At 42.0% G+C, this 22,393-nt stretch overlaps 2 protein-coding genes across 2 annotated transcripts in view; one reads left to right on the top strand and one right to left on the bottom strand.

Moving 5' to 3' along the window:
- The window catches only part of LOC102086317 (protein ELYS), a 33,263-nt gene extending 19,333 nt beyond the window's left edge, over positions 1 to 13,930 (top strand). Inside the window, exons 17-28 of the mRNA XM_065057897.1 lie at positions 179 to 272; positions 1,651 to 1,774; positions 1,890 to 1,946; positions 2,735 to 2,881; positions 3,275 to 3,462; positions 3,634 to 3,778; positions 3,872 to 4,003; positions 5,097 to 5,244; positions 5,313 to 5,454; positions 6,417 to 6,612; positions 11,154 to 11,357; positions 13,784 to 13,930. Coding sequence (XP_064913969.1) covers positions 179 to 272; positions 1,651 to 1,774; positions 1,890 to 1,946; positions 2,735 to 2,881; positions 3,275 to 3,462; positions 3,634 to 3,778; positions 3,872 to 4,003; positions 5,097 to 5,244; positions 5,313 to 5,454; positions 6,417 to 6,612; positions 11,154 to 11,357; positions 13,784 to 13,819 — 1,613 coding nt within the window. The 3' untranslated portion in view covers positions 13,820 to 13,930. The remainder of the gene's footprint in view (positions 1 to 178; positions 273 to 1,650; positions 1,775 to 1,889; positions 1,947 to 2,734; positions 2,882 to 3,274; positions 3,463 to 3,633; positions 3,779 to 3,871; positions 4,004 to 5,096; positions 5,245 to 5,312; positions 5,455 to 6,416; positions 6,613 to 11,153; positions 11,358 to 13,783) is intronic.
- Positions 13,931 to 17,371: 3,441 nt separating this feature from the next.
- Positions 17,372 to 21,905, bottom strand: LOC102093399 (protein ELYS-like). Its single transcript, XM_065057895.1, has 7 exons — positions 21,765 to 21,905; positions 21,184 to 21,371; positions 20,868 to 21,012; positions 20,643 to 20,774; positions 19,402 to 19,549; positions 19,192 to 19,333; positions 17,372 to 18,229 (listed from the first exon to the last, which is right to left on the bottom strand). Exons 2-7 carry the CDS (start codon positions 21,312 to 21,314, stop codon positions 17,968 to 17,970), a joined length of 960 nt encoding a protein of 319 aa, XP_064913967.1. The 5' UTR covers positions 21,315 to 21,371; positions 21,765 to 21,905; the 3' UTR covers positions 17,372 to 17,967.
- Positions 21,906 to 22,393: the final 488 nt, after the last annotated feature.

Below are 22,393 nucleotides of genomic sequence, written 5' to 3'. Positions count from 1 at the left end.
TCTCATGTCTCACATCTCTTGGGGCAAAGGCAGAAACAGATTGGCTTCTTTCAAAGTTGGAGGATTGCCTGTGTTTCTTGATGCTTAGCTAGTATGAGCAACTGTCTTTTTAGGCAAAAAAATCCGTTTAATATTGTGATATTAATTCTATAACATGCATTTACTTTCTTGCCTGTAGATGACAATATGTATTTGTCTAGACCTTTCTACAATTATCCTCTGATTCATAACTACTATACTGCTCATCGACAGAAACTTGAGTGTTTATCGAGGTAAGACTTACAGGAAAACTCTATAACACTGCCACTGCAAATTCAGAAGAAGAAGTGAATGATGTTCGTATCCACAGTTGTACTGGCTCCGTTTAATGCCTTTGCAGGCAATCCTCTTCAGTGATGTGCATGCTCTGTTGAACACAGACGTTACTTTCATGTGTTAAAATGTGTATATGTACCTCTGCTTCTACCATTTGTTGGAGTGACAGTTGCAAACACCCCGATAAGGTCCAGAGCTCTCAAGCAGACAGCTGATGGCTTTTATCACCTTTTGTACCCCACAGTATTGGCCTAAATCTCCTACTCACAAGCACATTTGTGTAATTGAGTAACACAGTCCGAATTCCATGTAGGTAGCACACCTCGCCCTGTCCTGGCTATTGGATCAAAGTCACTTCCTCATGTAAACTCTTTTCTGGACTGGTTTACTAACGTGCAGCTGATATGTCTTGGATTAGATGACAATAGATTTTTCTTTGCAAATGGTACTGAAAAGTAAAGGAAGACCTAAAGAAGCTTAGGCTATGGCACTGCAAACGAGATGCTGCAATACGAGTTAACGTAGAAGCTGCAGTGTATTCGGTGTTGACTTTAAAGTTCATCCTGCGTAGCTGCTCAACTTACAGACAGCATCAAGCTCCTTAGAAGCATTACAACATCTAGTCCTCTAGTGTGCTGCTTCTGCTTTTTGTAATCAGGAAATTAAGGGGTAGCATCACAGTTAGCAGAAGATGGTGATGGGCTTTCGAATAATGTAATTTTTAAAAGTTCAGCCATCCCTAATTGAAATGGCATGTGTATAGAAACGTAAATGTTGCTGAAGATGATACTAAAATTATCTGTGTGCTCAGCTTTCTGAAAAGATCTTTATTGCAGTAACAAAAGTGAGATGCTGAGAAGTCTGAAATTTCCATTGCATTGTCTCACAGCTGTGTATTGGAACACTCCGATTTGAGGCATTACATTTGTGATGAAGAATAGTCCTGCTATTTTGATACTGTTACCTTTCCTCTGCCAGACAATATAGGAGCGGTTACTTTGGTGCTTAAAACACTTTGTTTATGCTTCCTGGTATTAGAAGAAAACTTGGAACCTAAAAGGTTATTGCGACTTTTCCCTCTCTAAGAGAGTTTTTAGGATTTCTTTTTGGAACTCCTCTAATAAATGAACAGGGTCTAGCAAGCATCTGTCATCTGACTCAGAAATGTCTTCCATGTGCATTTCAAGTCACCATAATGTCTTTGTATGTTTGTTATTTTCTTGGACTCATGGGAGCTTTTTTTTTTTGTTTTGACTGGAGGAAACGTGTTACACAGAGAGCCTGGAATTAGTCCATATCTGGCTCTGTCCGAATTCTTGATACCTTTTGTTGCAGAGGAAAATGGGATTCTGACTGCTTGATGATCGATGGACTGGTTTCCCAGTTAGGAGACCAAATTGAGAAGTTGTGGCAGAGAGATGAAGGAGGAACTGGGAAATATCCACCTGCTAGTTTACATGTGAGTGTTCTGCTCTCTGGAAACAACAATAAACACCAACCAACCCCTCCAAACCCCACCCAAAACCCAACGATTTAGGAAAGACAAGAGGTTTAAAAAATCTTTTTCATTTCAGGCACTGCTAGATGTCTACTTGCTAGAAGGCATTGAAGAAAGCTACAAACATGCAATTGTATCCCTTCTAGTTATTTTTATTACACCTTCATCCCATTTCCAGCACACCTAACAGGTCTTGCTTTTGTTTTCTTGAAAGTGCAGGCGCACTGAATAATAAATGGAGATGAGAAAATAGTGATTTTTAAGCTGCTAAAATGTAGATAATTGCTTTTGCTGTTTGTTGCCTATCCTGAGAGGGGATCCTAGAGAGCAAGAGATTTAAAAACTGCTACCCCAGGCCATCTTCTGAGAGTATGGCCCTAAAAAGGGATGTCAGAAAGAGAAAATGAAACTATCAATGAGTGATCCACGTAGTGGTTTAAGCCCAGTTTTAATCATTCAGAGCTAAGCTTTATTGTAAACACTCCATAGTTTACATTGTTTAATATACTCTGGTAATGAGGAAGAAAAAAAAAAAACACAAAAAAACAACAACAGTAGGATTTGTTTTCTTTAATAATGAAGCACTGGATGTTCAAATTTGTTGAAAGTCCAGCTGGTAGCTCCACTTACTAAAGAGGGAGCCTGAGTTTATAAGGGAAGTAGTTAAATATGTGAAGTTTACCCTTCTGAATGCCTTAGAGAAATCAAAGACAATTTCTGGTGATTTACCCAGAATGCAATTTTCTGGTTAGGACATGACTGTTTTCAGGTTATAACAGCTTAAATGGCAAGGCTAAGACATTTGTGTTTTCTGCTTCCTACCACTTTTATATTCTCATTTCATTGTGTCTTTTCTAAGTGCAATGTGATATATTTTTTGTCTTGCAAATTTATTTGCCTTAATTAGATACTTGATACCAGACAATTTACTTGCTGCTGGATATCAAGCATTCCTTTCCAACTAAAACAGAAACTTCAACTGACTCATTTCCAAAAGCCTTCGCTATCCCTTGGGGTCTTGTTAAGCTTATTCAAGGTTTTTGGCTTCTAGATCACAATGATTATGAAGTAAGTATGTTACAGTTTAATAACACACGCATTGCAGTACAAAACATTTGTCTATAAACTATTTGTTTTAAATGGTGCTTAGTTAATAACAGGTCCTAAAACATTAGAAGCTTTTTTGTAATAGTGCTACAATGTCTTCAGCAATAAGTTATCATGTGAAATTGATTAAACCAAAGAAGACATCACCTTTAATAATGCTTGATATTTGAATTCACAGAGCCACCCATGTAGGTTGTTTTCAGCAGAACAGTTGAGCACTTGTCCAGTATCAAGTATTTTGTTAGTTGGTCACGGAAGTTCATTTAACGCACCCTTACTTAAGAAACTTTTGACTATTTTTGTTGCATGTGTGTATGTGTATCTCTTAACAAAGCTGATCTCTACCTACCACAGAGTGCACTGGCCCTGCTCTTTCATCCAGCTACAATCAAAAGTGTGTCATGGCAACATATGAGAGTTCTTCAGTCCCTCATGTGCCAGGGAGAGCACAGGCGAGCGCTCAGATACATCCAGATGATGAAGCCACCAGTGTCAAGCAGCAGTGAAGTGCGGCTTTTCCTCACCGTGCTGTTGTCCAATAGGTAAAGAAATACATCCCACTGCTTGGCCTTCAAGTCTTGTGAAAGGTGGAGAACAAATAATACCAGTCACAACCACCTACACTTCCTTTAAACTTTGAACACAATAGTTTTGGGGCATCTTTTTGGTTATACCATTTGTATTCCTTTATATCTCAAATAAATGAATTTCAGGTGCCTGGTGGAGGCTTGGGGTCTGTTGCAGCAACATACCACCAAGTTAAACATGGAAGAGCTGTTAAAACACATGTATGAAATCTGTCAGGAGATGGGCCTAATGGAAGACTTGCTGAAGCTGCCTTTCACAGAGACTGAACAAGTAAGTGTGGACAAGGAAAAAGTCATAATCACCTCTTTGAAAAGAGAAGAGGCAGAATCCTACTAGATTTTTGCAATGCATTATTTCTCACAGGAGTGTTTGGAGAAGTTTCTACAGACCAATGCTGGTGTCCAGAGTCGTGAATTTCTTTTAGTCCACCATCTGCAGCGTGCCAACTATATCCCAGCACTACAGCTGCATCAGTCAATGAAGGTTAATCCTACGGTAAGCGTTAAAGTTCTGTCAAGTGTGCAAGCTTCAGTTAGGTGTTACTAATGGGTTTTGGTAGTAGTCACTAACAATCCTGCTTTGTGTTTTGTACCCTTCTTTGAACAACTAGGAATACGTTTCTACAGCTTAAGCTACCTCTGAACCTAAAAGTTGAACAAAATACTTCCGACTCCACTTAAAATAACCTGTTTGCATTTGAGGAATAAATATATATTTTCTCTCTTAGTCAATCCTATAATTAAGTTATTCAGATATGTATGTCATGTAAGGTTTAGATTACTGGAAGTTGTTTGTGTCATTCCTTTCTGTGGAATGAAGAGTATATTGTATGTAATCTCTTGTATCTTGCCTGCAAATTGATCTTTCTAGCTGAGAGCAGTCAGAAGGCCAAAAATTCAAAATTTGTTTGGTAATCTTTTTCACCTTTTTTTTTACATTTCCTCAAGTTATAGCATTAGCTCTACAATGCCAGGCCTCTCATGTTACCACTTTTATGACAGAAATTGGTATCTAACTTCTATTTCTCACAATAAGCAGATCAAATTTGGTGTTCTGTGAACGTCTGTTATGACTCTGTGATGCACTTGCTGTTTTCCGGAACCATAGGTTTCCTGTTAATCAAACTTAAAAGGTGGTCTTAGAACTTTCTGGTCCCTATATCTGAAAACTCATCCAGCCAGGTATGTGTAGGTGGCTTTCACTTACTCATGTTAATATCCACATCATATTGTCCAAGGTAATTTGCATATGCCCTGTACATTCAGTCACTTCAGACAATGGTGTTTCAGGAAAAACAAGGCACACCTGCTATTGTATAAGCTGTTTGAAAAGTACAGGTGATAATACGTGTATCACAATAAGGTTCTGCAGAGTGCCAGAACTGTTTTCACTTAAAGGTGAGGGTTCTGTTATTATTCCCATCTGCCTTTCACTTCGCTAAAAATACCAGGTGAAGCTGGTGTGAGTTGATGGGTAGAACTTGTTGCTGCTCTGGGCAGGGCATGGATTTTACTCTGTCTCTAAGGGAAATGTAGCCACTCCTTAGAAATAACAGTTAACTTCTTGCTTTATGCTTTTCATTCATCAGAATGACTGTGATCTTCAGTTGAGAGACAAAGCAGTTGTCAGAAATGCTGTATTAGACCAATATGGCAAGATCCTTCCTAGAGTTCAAAGGAAGCTGGCGGCAGAGAGAGCTGAGCTTTACCATTTGCCTTCATCAGCCCTGAGAGAAGGTAAGTTTTAGGGGGTAGCCATCACATTGGTTACACAAAGCTGATATGTTTTCCCTCTTGTTTTACAGTCTCCAGACCAAAGCCATTATCAACAGTAACAAAACAAGCCAATGCAGAAAATGTGTGTATTTTCATCAATAATGTGTTGTCCAAAATTGGAGAAGTGTGGGTAGGAAATGAGCAGAAACCCAGTTTCTCACAATATGATAGGTAAGCAGCCTCTGAACAAAGTTTAGTCTGGACCTACATGTTTGCAGAGAGAAGAATCCATTGGAATGGTGTTAGTGTTTTGGAGGGAAGGTGCACCTGAAGGAAGCTTTAGTTGGCTTTTTTGCACATGCAGCCTAGAGCCTTTAAGAAATAAAAACATCGTGAGTAATATTAGGGGGTAGAGTTTTTCTGCTATGTTTTTCTGGTGTTTGATAGACTTGATTATCTGATCAAACAAATCTTTTACGGCTTTTTGCCCAGTTTTGCCTTCGTTTCTGCCTCTATTTATTTAAAGATAGGCAGAACTACGAAGAGTGAAAAAGTAGTTGTCTGATTATTTTCCTACAGGTGGTATGGTCAAATAAATCTGAATTCTGGGATGTTTGGACTTCTGGGGAATGAAAGTCAGTGAAATTTTCCTTTTAATTCCAGTTGTAGAGTTACAGAACCACGAGTCCTGACACACCCTATCCCTGATGCAGAGTGGCCCAATGCATTTGTTGGGACACTGCTTACAAAATATTCATGAAAGTGTTCCAGGTATAGTATAGTAGTTCTACAAAATGAGTATTTCAAAAAGGTGTCATATATATATATATATATATGTATGTATGTATGTCTGTGTATGTATACACTTTCTGTGTTTTGAAAGTGTTTTATTGACATTTAGACTGGTATCAAAGAAAAGGTCAATTTAGGGACACAACTAAGTGGAGAATTTGAAGTGGTCCCATCTTTGAAATGTAGATAAATTTTCTTCTGACATGGGAATGACATAACTGGTGCAATCAAAGAGAAAATGCCTATAACTTGTTCATGAGCCTGATAACGTCACCCCAACAGTAAGGGTTCACCTGCATTTCTTGTTCATTGTATGACTTTGTTCTGTATCATCTCAGATTTCTGTAATGCAGTAGGGTTTTTATATTTATTTTCATATTCCCAATTGTGTCTCTTAACAGATTACTGCATTCAGTGGTTCATCCTGTTCCTTCATGTTCTGCAGCACAGGGTGGTTGCTGGCAGTCGCCATGTGGAGCTTCTGCTTCATTCATGGCATCCAGCCCCTTGAAATCAAATCTGCACAGTTCCATCTCACAAAGGAACTTTTCAGGATCAACACAACTGAATCTACTAGAGACTCCCCCTGTGGTTAAGGTTTGTAATTTAAGAAAACTGGAAGAACAAAGCAAACCAAAAGCCTGTCAACTACATTTAAAATGAAAACACCAAAGTATTTTATCACAAACACTGTGGGATTGAAATTGTGGAATATTTTCAGTATCATGTGGTTGTTGTATCTACAGACCTTTCAGAAGCAGCATGTTGAGAACAGTCTTGAAGAGCTTAATTCTAAGCTAGTTGTAGTATGCAAGTTGTCCGGGTTCATGAAACACACTTGATTTTTATTGCATGGAACAAAGGAAGTTAAAATTGGATTTTCCAATACAGTTAAACACTTAGAGATACAATTTGTATCTTGAACATCTCATTATTTAAGTGCTCAATAGCTCTGTATAGTTTGTCTTGCTTACCTAGAAGCAAGAATGTTATTGCTTCAGTTTCTTAATCTGGTCAAGTGAATGACAACTAAGTGATCTCAGTTAAATGATGTAAGTTTCTTGTCAAATCCAGTGATGGCTTTATGCAGGAATTTTAGTCATTGTGTTCAACTGTACTTCTATTCACTGCCATCAAACTCTTATCATGCAAGGAAATAACACTTGACCTATCTTGTTGGTGCTGTTCATTTTGCCTTTGCCTTCCTGAACAAAATAGTTGTGGTCTCTGTGAATTATAACCTTTTTCTTCTTATTAAATATGGTCCATATCATTAAGCTTGTTTCTTTGTCCTCACAGTATCACAGTATCACAGTATGTTTGGGATTGGAAGGGACTTCAAATGATCACCTAGTCCAATCCCCCTGCTGGAGCAGGAACACCTAGGTGAGGTCGCACAGGAACATGTCCAGGCGGGTTTTGAATGTCTCCAGAGAAGGAGACTCCACAACCTCCCTGGGCAGCCTGTTCCAGTGTTCTGTCACCCTCACTGAGAAGAAGATTTTTCTCAAATTTAAGCGGAACCTCTTGTGTTCCAGCTTGATCCCATTACCCCTTGTCCTATCATTGTTTGTCACCGAGAAGAGCCTGGCTCCATCCTCATGGCACCCACCCTTTATATATTTATAAACATTAATGAGGTCCCCCCTTAGTCTCCTCTTCTCCAAACTAAAGAGACCCAGCTCCCGCAGCCTTTCCTCATAAGGAAGATGCTCCACTCCCTTGATCATCTTTGTTGCCCTCCGCTGGACTCTCTCCAGCAGTTCCCTGTCCTTCTTGAACTGAGGGGCCCAGAACTGGACACAATATTCCAGATGTGGTCTCACCAGGGCGGAGTAGAGGGGAAGGAGGACCTCTCTCGATCTACTTAACACCCCCCTTCTAATACACCCCAGGATGCCATTGGCCTTCCTGGCCACAAGGGCACAGTGCTGGCTCATGGTCATCCTGTTGTCCACCAGGACCCCCAGGTCCCTTTCCCCTACACTGCTCTCTAATATGTAACTTCCCAACCTATACTGGAACCTGGGGTTGTTCCTGCCCAGATGCAGGACTCTACACTTTCCCTTGTTAAATTTCATTAGGTTATCCCCCGCCCAACCATTAGGTCATTCCCCAGCCTGTCCAGGTCCCACTGGATGGCAGCACAGCCTTCTGGCGTGTCAGCCAGCCCTCCCAGCTTAGTGTCATCAGCAAACTTGCTGATAGTACACTCTATTCCCTCGTCTAAATTGTTAATGAATATATTGAATAATATTGGCCCCAGTACTGACCCCTGAGGCACTCCACTAGATACTGGCCTCCAACTAGACTCCGCACCATTGACTACCACTCTCTGGCTTCTCTCCTTAAGCCAGTTTGCAACCCACCTCACTACTCTATTGTCTAGACCACACCTCCTCAACTTAGCTGTGAGGATGCTGTGGGAGACTGTGTCAAAGGCTTTACTGAAGTCAAGGTAGACCACATCCACCGCTCTGCCATCATCCATCCACCTTGTTACATTCTCATAAAAGGCTATGACGTCGGTCAAGCATGACTCACCCTTGGTAAAGCCATGCTGACTGCCCCTAATAACACTCTTATCCTTGATATGCCTTGAGATGGCACCAAGGCTAAGCTGTTCCATTACTTTCCCAGGAACAGAGGTGAGGCTGACCGGTCTATAATTACCCGGGTCCTCCTCCTTGCCCTTTTTGAAGACTGGAGTGACATTTGCTTTCCTCCAGTCCTCGGGCACCTTCCCCGTTTCCCAAGACTTGGCAAAGATGATGGAGAGCGGTCCAGCAATGACTTCAGCCAGCTCCCTCAGCACCCGCAGATGCATCCCACCTGGACCCATGGATTTATGGATGGCCAGACTATTTAATTGCTCCCTAACCTCATGAACTAAAGCAAACTCCTCCATTGACCTGGCTTCATCCGGGGTCTCAGGGGTACAGGGCTCCCCACGACAGCCTCCGGCAGAGTAGACAGAGACAAAGAAGGCATTCAGTAATTCTGCCTTCTCTGTATCTTCTGCCACCAGGGCACCCACCCCGTTCATCAGTGGGCCTACATTGCCTCTGGTGTTAGTTTTATCTGCTATGTATTTGAAAAAGTTCTTTTTGCTGTCCTTGACCCCTCTCGCCAGCTGTAATTCTAAGGAGGCCTTGGCTATCCTAGCTGCCTTCCTACATCCTCTAACAGCAGCCTTATATTCTTCCCAAGTGGCCAGCCCCTGCTTCCATGACCTGTAAACTCTCCTCTTCTGCTTGAGCATACCCAACAGATCCCTATTCAACCACGCAAGCCTCCTGGCTCCCTTCCTTGACTTCCTTCGTGTGGGGATGCTCTGATCCTGAGCGTGGAAGAAGCAATCTCTGAATGCAATCCAGCTATCTTGGGCCCTTTTTCCTTCAAGCAGTCTTGCCCATGGGATTTCCCCCAGCAATTGCTTGAAAAGGCCAAAGTTAGCCCTGCTAAAGTCCAGGGTTGCAATTCTACTTGCTGTTCTGTTCCTGCCACACAAGATGCTGAACTCCACCATCTCGTGGTCACTGCAACCCAGGCAGCCCTCAACCTTTACTGCTTCGACCAGACCCTCCTTGTTAGTGAGGATGAGATCCAGCAGTGCACCTCTCCTAGTTGGCTCCTCCACCATCTGCATGAGGAAGTTATCATCAATGCACTGGAGGAACCTCCTGGACTGTGGCTGGTTGGCTGAATGGTCCTTCCAGCAAACATCAGAGAAGTTAAAATCCCCCACAACAACCAGGGCCTGTGACTGTGAGGCCACTCTCAACTGCCCATAGAAGGCCTCATCAACTTCCTCAGCCTGATCGAGTGGCCTGTAACAGACGCCCACAACAGTGTCACCCCTGCCAGCCTGCCCCTTGATCCTGACCCACACACTCTCAACTCGCTCGTCATCCACTCCTGGGCAGAATTTAGTACATTGTAGTTGCTCTCTCATATAGAGAGCAACTCCACCACCACGCCTGGCTGGCCTGTCTTTCCTGAAAAGGGCGTGGCCATCCATGACCACATTCCAGTCATGTGAACTGTCCCACCATCTTTCTGTAATTGCCACCAGATAGATCATAATCTCCCGACCAAACATAGGATTCTAACTCCTCCTGCTTATTCCCCATGCTGCGCGCATTGGTGTACAGGCATTTCAGGGAGCGAGCAGAGCACACCAATTTCTCCCTAGGGGCATAGGAGGCCACCCGGTCCTCATCAGTTTTAGAATGCTGCCCCACTGGGACAAGCCCAGCTACAACCCCATCCCCCTTTGAGACTAGTTTAAAGCTCTCCAAATGAGCCCAGCTAATTCCTGCCCCAGCATCCTTTTGCCCCTGCGAGATAAACCTTTCCCACTTGACACTGTCTGGACTGCTGACTTATAAAACCAACCATTGTCAAAAAATCCAAAGCCCTGCCTGTAGCAGCAGTCTTGGAGCCAACCATTAAGAGACTGGATTTTCCTATTCCATCCCACATCGTCCCTTGAAGATGGAAGGAGTGAAGAGAAGATCACTTAAGCCACTGAGTCTTTCACCATCCTTCCCAAAACCTTGAAATCGTTCTTCATTCCCCTTCATTGTCCTCCTTTTAAGCCCTCTCAATACTGTCAAATCTTTTTTGAGCAGACATAAGAAGACCTGAATGCTTCTAGATGGCGATGTGTGGGTACTTTTACAGCAGTGTATTTTTACAGCATCACTCAATTTAGTCTTGTGTAAAGACTATTTAATTGGTGAAAAACAAGCTATTGCTGTCGCTTTGTTGATTGCCTTTTCTCATGGCAGCATTTTCAGTTACTGTCTGGGGTAACATTTGAAGTTGTATGTCTGTGAGAAGAGCGGTGTAGAAAATGCAAAAATTACTGGGATGGGAGATAACATTGCAGACAACAAGTTGCCATATCCTTCTTTCCTCAGGAAATTAATTTGAAAAAAGAAGCATAAAAAGCATGGGGTTTTATTATTTGGGTTTTCATACCTTTGGAAAAAGAACAGTACAGAGGCTAAACTTTGTCCTCTCTGCTGGCACAAACTCAGTTTGTAGTTGAAAATAATACGTTTGACGAGTGAAGTTGTCTGTCTTGAAGATTTAAATGGTTTTAAATGAAATGTTTCTGTTTCTTTTCATAGAGAGCTAAAGTTTTGGCTACATCTGCTTCTACGTCTGCTTTTCCTGGATTTACTCCTCAGTCTATTCTCAGATCCAGTCTTCGCACCACACCCCTGGCAACTCCCTCTGCATCTCCAGGACGATCAGTCACTCCTCCTCTAAGAGCAAAGGAATCCAGAATATCTTTCAGGGAAGAGAACTCGAAAGCAAGAGGGACTGCTGGGGTAAGCTGGGCTGTCGTTGGTGGGTTTTACAGTTAAAGCCTTTATAGAGTGTGATTTGAATTAGATTTTTTTAAAGTTTGCCATAACCCCTTATATTGAGAATTGGAATTATAAATCAGAATGGCAGACATGAATTTGGTAAAAAAGGTTATGTCAAACCTTCTGTAGCATCACGTGCCTGCAGGAACATATTCACCAAAAATATCGGTGACCCTGGCAGTTTTTACTCAAGTGTTTTTAGGAGCTGTGATGGTTCCCAATGGCTGGTTCAGCTTCCCACCATACCTTTTCAAATGCTACTATGGCAGGAAGGTAGGGATTAGAGATTGAGCCAGTTGTTTGGGTTGTTAAACCTTGTGAATGAAGCACCTTTTAAAGCAACCAAAGGCATGAGCTGCATTTCCTGTCAGTCTCTCTGTTTGCAAGACTGGGTTTACTTCAGTTGCGGTCAAAGCCGACTCCTGATGAAAAGAGCTGTACTGTTGTCTCTGCTCTGGCTGTGATGTTCTTGGTGTTGCTTTTTGCCTTGCACCAGGGACAGCATTTGTGGAGCTGTCAAACGAAGCTGGTCCATCCAAAATTTGCCCCATTCTACTCCTTTTGCTCTGATAGTTGGATTTCTTGATCCTGCTCATCATGCAAATGCCAAATTCATGTTCCGAAATCCAGTTCAGAACAGTGGCCTGTGCTAGAATGAGCTTTCTATACGTATACTAACAAATTGTCATAATCTAGTTTTATGGCACCTTTTATTGCCTGTTATAAAGAGTTACTCAGTTGTCACAAAGAACCTCTCTCTCATATGTGGAGTTCTTAGTAATAAAGCAGTGTGGCCAGATTAATGTACTGGTTCCATGCTACAGGCAGAGCGAACACTCAAATATTTTAGTCGTGAATGCAAGTTGGAAAGAATATTTCCAGTTACTTAAAACCTTTTATTTTTAATATAAAAACATGAGATTTTAACAGGTAAACTTTGTAAAACACAAATTTTACAAGGTTGTTCACATGGACTGAACATTAGAACTAAAGATTCTTTGGTTGTCCCAAGTTTTTCACCATTGTTCTTACTTCTTCTAGGGCTCATGAGTTATTTGGAATCATTGTGGATGTCTCTTAAGTACATATAGAGTACACTGTCAATTTCCTATAGGACTGTACTCACAGGAATTCACGATAGTCAAGTGAAACACAAACTGAAAGGCAGATGTACCACAAGTAGGTTGGTCTTAAGTAACAGAAAACACTTTTCAGTGTCCCAGATTTCAGATTAAGTTAAACAGGCAGTCACTTGTTTGGCTCGCCTCGGCTTTGGGATTAGGACAACACTGTAGAGATTATGATTATGGACTTGGGAATACATAAATCTCCTATGGGAGTAAGTGGAAAATTTGTGACAGGAAAAAGGGAGCAGGTACAGGAGATGGTCCCAAAGCTGATGCAGGCATTCTGGTAGCAGTACAGTGAAGGTTTTTCTGCTTTTGTTATGACTGGTTCTTACTGATTTATGTGTAAACATCTGTTTCTGGCTTGTCTGCCTTCACTGAATTTAGGACAAACTACTTCCTGCTTTCTTGTTTGTGGATTTGTAAGCAAAAAGGAAAGCTTTGGGGATGAGTATTTATTGAATGTAGTGCTGAAGCATGGCATGTTGCTATCGTATGATGCTTTGGCAACTTCTGACAAGGCAGGAGGCAAGAAAATAAGCAGATATTTTGTAGACTCCTGTTGAGTGGCTTCTCCCTTCTGCCATCATTGGCTGGCACTATAACTCAGATGGTTGGGCAAAGGTCTACACAGTCACTAAATTCTCTTGATCATCTGAGTCACTTGAAATACTTAAAAGGTACTATTTTTGTTCTCAACATAAAAGCCTGAGTATGTCATGTGGATTTAGAAGGAAAGAAGATGGAGGTATTGAGAATATAGGTGTTGTCTCACACAATCCCAGTGACTCTTTCAAGTGCAGTGTTGAGACGTCGGATAAGATACCCGGCCAGTCTGACCAACTATCATGACTGAAACTTTAAACTGTGGTAACATAAATGTATGTTACCCTGATAGATGCAGAGCTGGTCACTCTGTGTGGATTTGTAGCCAGTCCAGAGAGTCCTGCAGTGGGATGATTCCTGCCACTTGTGTTGTGAAGCTTCTTGCCTTGTTCACGGGTGGTGGCAAAGTGTTATTCATGAACAAAAATATCAGAAATGGAGCCCGTGGTGGCATATGCTGAGCACTGTTCTCTGTCCCTTAAATACATTGTCTTTTGTCTCCAGTAGAGAGTACATTGTATGTTCGTAACTTTACATTTGGAGGTGATGTGAAAGGAAAAGAAGTGTTTTGCTGTCCTCGATTTAATCTAGCTCAGTTTGAAGTTAGTCTGTTTGGTAATTAATAATGCATTAACAGTAATTTCTTAACTTTAGGTTATTGAAGATAATGTGTTAAGGCACAAACCTTAGCAGAAGCACCTGAACCATCATGCTATAGTGAATTACATCCATCAGGTAATCTTCAATACAGCTATGAGAATGCAGAACAAGAGTTTGCATGTGCTTTGCCTGATAATAAAGATGGTGAATGTGATGCAGCTGATGGAGAGATTTTTATATCTCAGAGTAATTTTCAGAGCTTTTACATACCTGGACCCTTGACTTCAGTGCAGATCTTTACATTTGGTTTGCCATTCTAGGGATCTTGCCCCTCACTGTAACCCTCGCCAAAAAAGTCATTGTGAAAGAGGTTCCATCCATCCGTAGTGGCCAAGACAAGTGCGGTCACCAAAACAGTAACTCACATCAGGCAAGCACAAGTAAAAATATATATAAGTATCTACTATGCCAAATACTATGATCCATTTAGATACAAGAGGCATAATCCTGAGTTACTGCTTAAAAGGTATCATGTATCATGTGGACAGTGTCACGTGGGAAAGGTTTATCTCGCAGGGGCAAAAGGATGCTGGGGCAGGAATTAGCTGGGCTCATTTGGAGAGCTTTAAACTAGTCTCAAAGGGGGATGGGGTTGTAGCTGGGCTTGTCCCAGTGGGGCAGCATTCTAAAACTGATGAGGACCGGGTGGCCTCCTATGCCCCTAGGGAGAAATTGGTGTGCTCTGCTCGCTCCCTGAAATGCCTGTACACCAATGCGCGCAGCATGGGGAATAAGCAGGAGGAGTTAGAATCCTATGTTTGGTCGGGAGATTATGATCTGGTGGCAATTACAGAAAGATGGTGGGACAGTTCACATGACTGGAATGTGGTCATGGATGGCCACGCCCTTTTCAGGAAAGACAGGCCAGCCAGGCGTGGTGGTGGAGTTGCTCTCTATATGAGAGAGCAACTACAATGTACTAAATTCTGCCCAGGAGTGGATGACAAGCGAGTTGAGAGTGTGTGGGTCAGGATCAAGGGGCAGGCTGGCAGGGGTGACACTGTTGTGGGCGTCTGTTACAGGCCACTCGATCAGGCTGAGGAAGTTGATGAGGCCTTCTATGGGCAGTTGAGAGTGGCCTCACAGTCACAGGCCCTGGTTGTTGTGGGGGATTTTAACTTCTCTGATGTTTGCTGGAAGGACCATTCAGCCAACCAGCCACAGTCCAGGAGGTTCCTCCAGTGCATTGATGATAACTTCCTCATGCAGATGGTGGAGGAGCCAACTAGGAGAGGTGCACTGCTGGATCTCATCCTCACTAACAAGGAGGGTCTGGTCGAAGCAGTAAAGGTTGAGGGCTGCCTGGGTTGCAGTGACCACGAGATGGTGGAGTTCAGCATCTTGTGTGGCAGGAACAGAACAGCAAGTAGAATTGCAACCCTGGACTTTAGCAGGGCTAACTTTGGCCTTTTCAAGCAATTGCTGGGGGAAATCCCATGGGCAAGACTGCTTGAAGGAAAAAGGGCCCAAGATAGCTGGATTGCATTCAGAGATTGCTTCTTCCACGCTCAGGATCAGAGCATCCCCACACGAAGGAAGTCAAGGAAGGGAGCCAGGAGGCCTGCGTGGTTGAATAGGGATCTGTTGGGTATGCTCAAGCAGAAGAGGAGAGTTTACAGGTCATGGAAGCAGGGGCTGGCCACTTGGGAAGAATATAAGGCTGCTGTTAGAGGATGTAGGAAGGCAGCTAGGATAGCCAAGGCCTCCTTAGAATTACAGCTGGCGAGAGGGGTCAAGGACAGCAAAAAGAACTTTTTCAAATACATAGCAGATAAAACTAACACCAGAGGCAATGTAGGCCCACTGATGAACGGGGTGGGTGCCCTGGTGGCAGAAGATACAGAGAAGGCAGAATTACTGAATGCCTTCTTTGTCTCTGTCTACTCTGCCGGAGGCTGTCGTGGGGAGCCCTGTACCCCTGAGACCCCGGATGAAGCCAGGTCAATGGAGGAGTTTGCTTTAGTTCATGAGGTTAGGGAGCAATTAAATAGTCTGGCCATCCATAAATCCATGGGTCCAGGTGGGATGCATCTGCGGGTGCTGAGGGAGCTGGCTGAAGTCATTGCTGGACCGCTCTCCATCATCTTTGCCAAGTCTTGGGAAACGGGGAAGGTGCCCGAGGACTGGAGGAAAGCAAATGTCACTCCAGTCTTCAAAAAGGGCAAGGAGGAGGACCCGGGTAATTATAGACCGGTCAGCCTCACCTCTGTTCCTGGGAAAGTAATGGAACAGCTTAGCCTTGGTGCCATCTCAAGGCATATCAAGGATAAGAGTGTTATTAGGGGCAGTCAGCATGGCTTTACCAAGGGTAAGTCATGCTTGACCAACGTCATAGCCTTTTATGAGAATGTAACAAGGTGGATGGATGATGGCAGAGCGGTGGATGTGGTCTACCTTGACTTCAGTAAAGCCTTTGACACAGTCTCCCACAGCATCCTCACAGCTAAGTTGAGGAGGTGTGGTCTAGACAATAGAGTAGTGAGGTGGGTTGCAAACTGGCTTAAGGAGAGAAGCCAGAGAGTGGTAGTCAATGGTGCGGAGTCTAGTTGGAGGCCAGTATCTAGTGGAGTGCCTCAGGGGTCAGTACTGGGGCCAATATTATTCAATATATTCATTAACGATTTAGACGAGGGAATAGAGTGTACTATCAGCAAGTTTGCTGATGACACTAAGCTGGGAGGGCTGGCTGACACGCCAGAAGGCTGTGCTGCCATCCAGCGGGACCTGGACAGGCTGGAGAGTTGGGCGGGGAATAACCTAATGAAATTTAACAAGGGAAAGTGTAGAGTCCTGCATCTGGGCAGGAACAACCCCAGGTTCCAGTATAGGTTGGGAAGTTACATATTAGAGAGCAGTGTAGGGGAAAGGGACCTGGGGGTCCTGGTGGACAACAGGATGACCATGAGCCAGCACTGTGCCCTTGTGGCCAGGAAGGCCAATGGCATCCTGGGGTGTATTAGAAGGGGGGTGTTAAGTAGATCGAGAGAGGTCCTCCTTCCCCTCTACTCCGCCCTGGTGAGACCACATCTGGAATATTGTGTCCAGTTCTGGGCCCCTCAGTTCAAGAAGGACAGGGAACTGCTGGAGAGAGTCCAGCGGAGGGCAACAAAGATGATCAAGGGAGTGGAGCATCTTCCTTATGAGGAAAGGCTGCGGGAGCTGGGTCTCTTTAGTTTGGAGAAGAGGAGACTAAGGGGGGACCTCATTAATGTTTATAAATATATAAAGGGTGGGTGCCATGAGGATGGAGCCAGGCTCTTCTCGGTGACAAACAATGATAGGACAAGGGGTAATGGGATCAAGCTGGAACACAAGAGGTTCCGCTTAAATTTGAGAAAAATCTTCTTCTCAGTGAGGGTGACAGAACACTGGAACAGGCTGCCCAGGGAGGTTGTGGAGTCTCCTTCTCTGGAGACATTCAAAACCCGCCTGGACATGTTCCTGTGCGACCTCACCTAGGTGTTCCTGCTCCAGCAGGGGGATTGGACTAGGTGATCATTTGAAGTCCCTTCCAATCCCAAACATACTGTGATACTGTGATACTGTGAGGACAAAGAAACAAGCTTAATGATATGGACCATATTTAATAAGAAGAAAAAGGTTATAATTCACAGAGACCACAACTATTTTGTTCAGGAAGGCAAAGGCAAAATGAACAGCACCAACAAGATAGGTCAAGTGTTATTTCCTTGCATGATAAGAGTTTGATGGCAGTGAATAGAAGTACAGTTGAACACAATGACTAAAATTCCTGCATAAAGCCATCACTGGATTTGACAAGAAACTTACATCATTTAACTGAGATCACTTAGTTGTCATTCACTTGACCAGATTAAGAAACTGAAGCAATAACATTCTTGCTTCTAGGTAAGCAAGACAAACTATACAGAGCTATTGAGCACTTAAATAATGAGATGTTCAAGATACAAATTGTATCTCTAAGTGTTTAACTGTATTGGAAAATCCAATTTTAACTTCCTTTGTTCCATGCAATAAAAATCAAGTGTGTTTCATGAACCCGGACAACTTGCATACTACAACTAGCTTAGAATTAAGCTCTTCAAGACTGTTCTCAACATGCTGCTTCTGAAAGGTCTGTAGATACAACAACCACATGATACTGAAAATATTCCACAATTTCAATCCCACAGTGTTTGTGATAAAATACTTTGGTGTTTTCATTTTAAATGTAGTTGACAGGCTTTTGGTTTGCTTTGTTCTTCCAGTTTTCTTAAATTACAAACCTTAACCACAGGGGGAGTCTCTAGTAGATTCAGTTGTGTTGATCCTGAAAAGTTCCTTTGTGAGATGGAACTGTGCAGATTTGATTTCAAGGGGCTGGATGCCATGAATGAAGCAGAAGCTCCACATGGCGACTGCCAGCAACCACCCTGTGCTGCAGAACATGAAGGAACAGGATGAACCACTGAATGCAGTAATCTGTTAAGAGACACAATTGGGAATATGAAAATAAATATAAAAACCCTACTGCATTACAGAAATCTGAGATGATACAGAACAAAGTCATACAATGAACAAGAAATGCAGGTGAACCCTTACTGTTGGGGTGACGTTATCAGGCTCATGAACAAGTTATAGGCATTTTCTCTTTGATTGCACCAGTTATGTCATTCCCATGTCAGAAGAAAATTTATCTACATTTCAAAGATGGGACCACTTCAAATTCTCCACTTAGTTGTGTCCCTAAATTGACCTTTTCTTTGATACCAGTCTAAATGTCAATAAAACACTTTCAAAACACAGAAAGTGTATACATACACAGACATACATACATACATATATATATATATATATATGACACCTTTTTGAAATACTCATTTTGTAGAACTACTATACTATACCTGGAACACTTTCATGAATATTTTGTAAGCAGTGTCCCAACAAATGCATTGGGCCACTCTGCATCAGGGATAGGGTGTGTCAGGACTCGTGGTTCTGTAACTCTACAACTGGAATTAAAAGGAAAATTTCACTGACTTTCATTCCCCAGAAGTCCAAACATCCCAGAATTCAGATTTATTTGACCATACCACCTGTAGGAAAATAATCAGACAACTACTTTTTCACTCTTCGTAGTTCTGCCTATCTTTAAATAAATAGAGGCAGAAACGAAGGCAAAACTGGGCAAAAAGCCGTAAAAGATTTGTTTGATCAGATAATCAAGTCTATCAAACACCAGAAAAACATAGCAGAAAAACTCTACCCCCTAATATTACTCACGATGTTTTTATTTCTTAAAGGCTCTAGGCTGCATGTGCAAAAAAGCCAACTAAAGCTTCCTTCAGGTGCACCTTCCCTCCAAAACACTAACACCATTCCAATGGATTCTTCTCTCTGCAAACATGTAGGTCCAGACTAAACTTTGTTCAGAGGCTGCTTACCTATCATATTGTGAGAAACTGGGTTTCTGCTCATTTCCTACCCACACTTCTCCAATTTTGGACAACACATTATTGATGAAAATACACACATTTTCTGCATTGGCTTGTTTTGTTACTGTTGATAATGGCTTTGGTCTGGAGACTGTAAAACAAGAGGGAAAACATATCAGCTTTGTGTAACCAATGTGATGGCTACCCCCTAAAACTTACCTTCTCTCAGGGCTGATGAAGGCAAATGGTAAAGCTCAGCTCTCTCTGCCGCCAGCTTCCTTTGAACTCTAGGAAGGATCTTGCCATATTGGTCTAATACAGCATTTCTGACAACTGCTTTGTCTCTCAACTGAAGATCACAGTCATTCTGATGAATGAAAAGCATAAAGCAAGAAGTTAACTGTTATTTCTAAGGAGTGGCTACATTTCCCTTAGAGACAGAGTAAAATCCATGCCCTGCCCAGAGCAGCAACAAGTTCTACCCATCAACTCACACCAGCTTCACCTGGTATTTTTAGCGAAGTGAAAGGCAGATGGGAATAATAACAGAACCCTCACCTTTAAGTGAAAACAGTTCTGGCACTCTGCAGAACCTTATTGTGATACACGTATTATCACCTGTACTTTTCAAACAGCTTATACAATAGCAGGTGTGCCTTGTTTTTCCTGAAACACCATTGTCTGAAGTGACTGAATGTACAGGGCATATGCAAATTACCTTGGACAATATGATGTGGATATTAACATGAGTAAGTGAAAGCCACCTACACATACCTGGCTGGATGAGTTTTCAGATATAGGGACCAGAAAGTTCTAAGACCACCTTTTAAGTTTGATTAACAGGAAACCTATGGTTCCGGAAAACAGCAAGTGCATCACAGAGTCATAACAGACGTTCACAGAACACCAAATTTGATCTGCTTATTGTGAGAAATAGAAGTTAGATACCAATTTCTGTCATAAAAGTGGTAACATGAGAGGCCTGGCATTGTAGAGCTAATGCTATAACTTGAGGAAATGTAAAAAAAAAGGTGAAAAAGATTACCAAACAAATTTTGAATTTTTGGCCTTCTGACTGCTCTCAGCTAGAAAGATCAATTTGCAGGCAAGATACAAGAGATTACATACAATATACTCTTCATTCCACAGAAAGGAATGACACAAACAACTTCCAGTAATCTAAACCTTACATGACATACATATCTGAATAACTTAATTATAGGATTGACTAAGAGAGAAAATATATATTTATTCCTCAAATGCAAACAGGTTATTTTAAGTGGAGTCGGAAGTATTTTGTTCAACTTTTAGGTTCAGAGGTAGCTTAAGCTGTAGAAACGTATTCCTAGTTGTTCAAAGAAGGGTACAAAACACAAAGCAGGATTGTTAGTGACTACTACCAAAACCCATTAGTAACACCTAACTGAAGCTTGCACACTTGACAGAACTTTAACGCTTACCGTAGGATTAACCTTCATTGACTGATGCAGCTGTAGTGCTGGGATATAGTTGGCACGCTGCAGATGGTGGACTAAAAGAAATTCACGACTCTGGACACCAGCATTGGTCTGTAGAAACTTCTCCAAACACTCCTGTGAGAAATAATGCATTGCAAAAATCTAGTAGGATTCTGCCTCTTCTCTTTTCAAAGAGGTGATTATGACTTTTTCCTTGTCCACACTTACTTGTTCAGTCTCTGTGAAAGGCAGCTTCAGCAAGTCTTCCATTAGGCCCATCTCCTGACAGATTTCATACATGTGTTTTAACAGCTCTTCCATGTTTAACTTGGTGGTATGTTGCTGCAACAGACCCCAAGCCTCCACCAGGCACCTGAAATTCATTTATTTGAGATATAAAGGAATACAAATGGTATAACCAAAAAGATGCCCCAAAACTATTGTGTTCAAAGTTTAAAGGAAGTGTAGGTGGTTGTGACTGGTATTATTTGTTCTCCACCTTTCACAAGACTTGAAGGCCAAGCAGTGGGATGTATTTCTTTACCTATTGGACAACAGCACGGTGAGGAAAAGCCGCACTTCACTGCTGCTTGACACTGGTGGCTTCATCATCTGGATGTATCTGAGCGCTCGCCTGTGCTCTCCCTGGCACATGAGGGACTGAAGAACTCTCATATGTTGCCATGACACACTTTTGATTGTAGCTGGATGAAAGAGCAGGGCCAGTGCACTCTGTGGTAGGTAGAGATCAGCTTTGTTAAGAGATACACATACACACATGCAACAAAAATAGTCAAAAGTTTCTTAAGTAAGGGTGCGTTAAATGAACTTCCGTGACCAACTAACAAAATACTTGATACTGGACAAGTGCTCAACTGTTCTGCTGAAAACAACCTACATGGGTGGCTCTGTGAATTCAAATATCAAGCATTATTAAAGGTGATGTCTTCTTTGGTTTAATCAATTTCACATGATAACTTATTGCTGAAGACATTGTAGCACTATTACAAAAAAGCTTCTAATGTTTTAGGACCTGTTATTAACTAAGCACCATTTAAAACAAATAGTTTATAGACAAATGTTTTGTACTGCAATGCGTGTGTTATTAAACTGTAACATACTTACTTCATAATCATTGTGATCTAGAAGCCAAAAACCTTGAATAAGCTTAACAAGACCCCAAGGGATAGCGAAGGCTTTTGGAAATGAGTCAGTTGAAGTTTCTGTTTTAGTTGGAAAGGAATGCTTGATATCCAGCAGCAAGTAAATTGTCTGGTATCAAGTATCTAATTAAGGCAAATAAATTTGCAAGACAAAAAATATATCACATTGCACTTAGAAAAGACACAATGAAATGAGAATATAAAAGTGGTAGGAAGCAGAAAACACAAATGTCTTAGCCTTGCCATTTAAGCTGTTATAACCTGAAAACAGTCATGTCCTAACCAGAAAATTGCATTCTGGGTAAATCACCAGAAATTGTCTTTGATTTCTCTAAGGCATTCAGAAGGGTAAACTTCACATATTTAACTACTTCCCTTATAAACTGAAAATTTCATGCAATGGAATGAATTTGGATGAATTTGGATTCAAGGATGAATTTGGTAATCAGAAGAATATTCTCGTATTTTTTCTTCTGTTCTGATCACTCCCAAAATCCAACTCCAAAGTTTGCGATGTCACTAGAAGTAACTTAGAACAACTTCGAGACGCAGTAAATGAAGGGACATGTTCTTTTTCAGTAAAAAAAATGA

This window comes from Columba livia, chromosome 3 (assembly GCF_036013475.1).
Source record: "Columba livia isolate bColLiv1 breed racing homer chromosome 3, bColLiv1.pat.W.v2, whole genome shotgun sequence".
Lineage (NCBI taxonomy): Eukaryota > Metazoa > Chordata > Aves > Columbiformes > Columbidae > Columba > Columba livia.
This window is presented reverse-complemented; position numbering and strand designations above follow the sequence as displayed.

Bases quoted from the DNA above. Each gene is read 5' to 3' on its own strand.
- LOC102093399 (XM_065057895.1), bottom strand. From the start codon at position 21,314: ATGAGAGTTCTTCAGTCCCTCATGTGCCAGGGAGAGCACAGGCGAGCG. The intron at 21,013-21,183 runs GTAAAGAAATAC...AATGAATTTCAG, and splicing joins ACCGTGCTGTTGTCCAATAG to GTGCCTGGTGGAGGCTTGGG. The intron at 20,775-20,867 runs GTAAGTGTGGAC...TATTTCTCACAG, and splicing joins CTTTCACAGAGACTGAACAA to GAGTGTTTGGAGAAGTTTCT.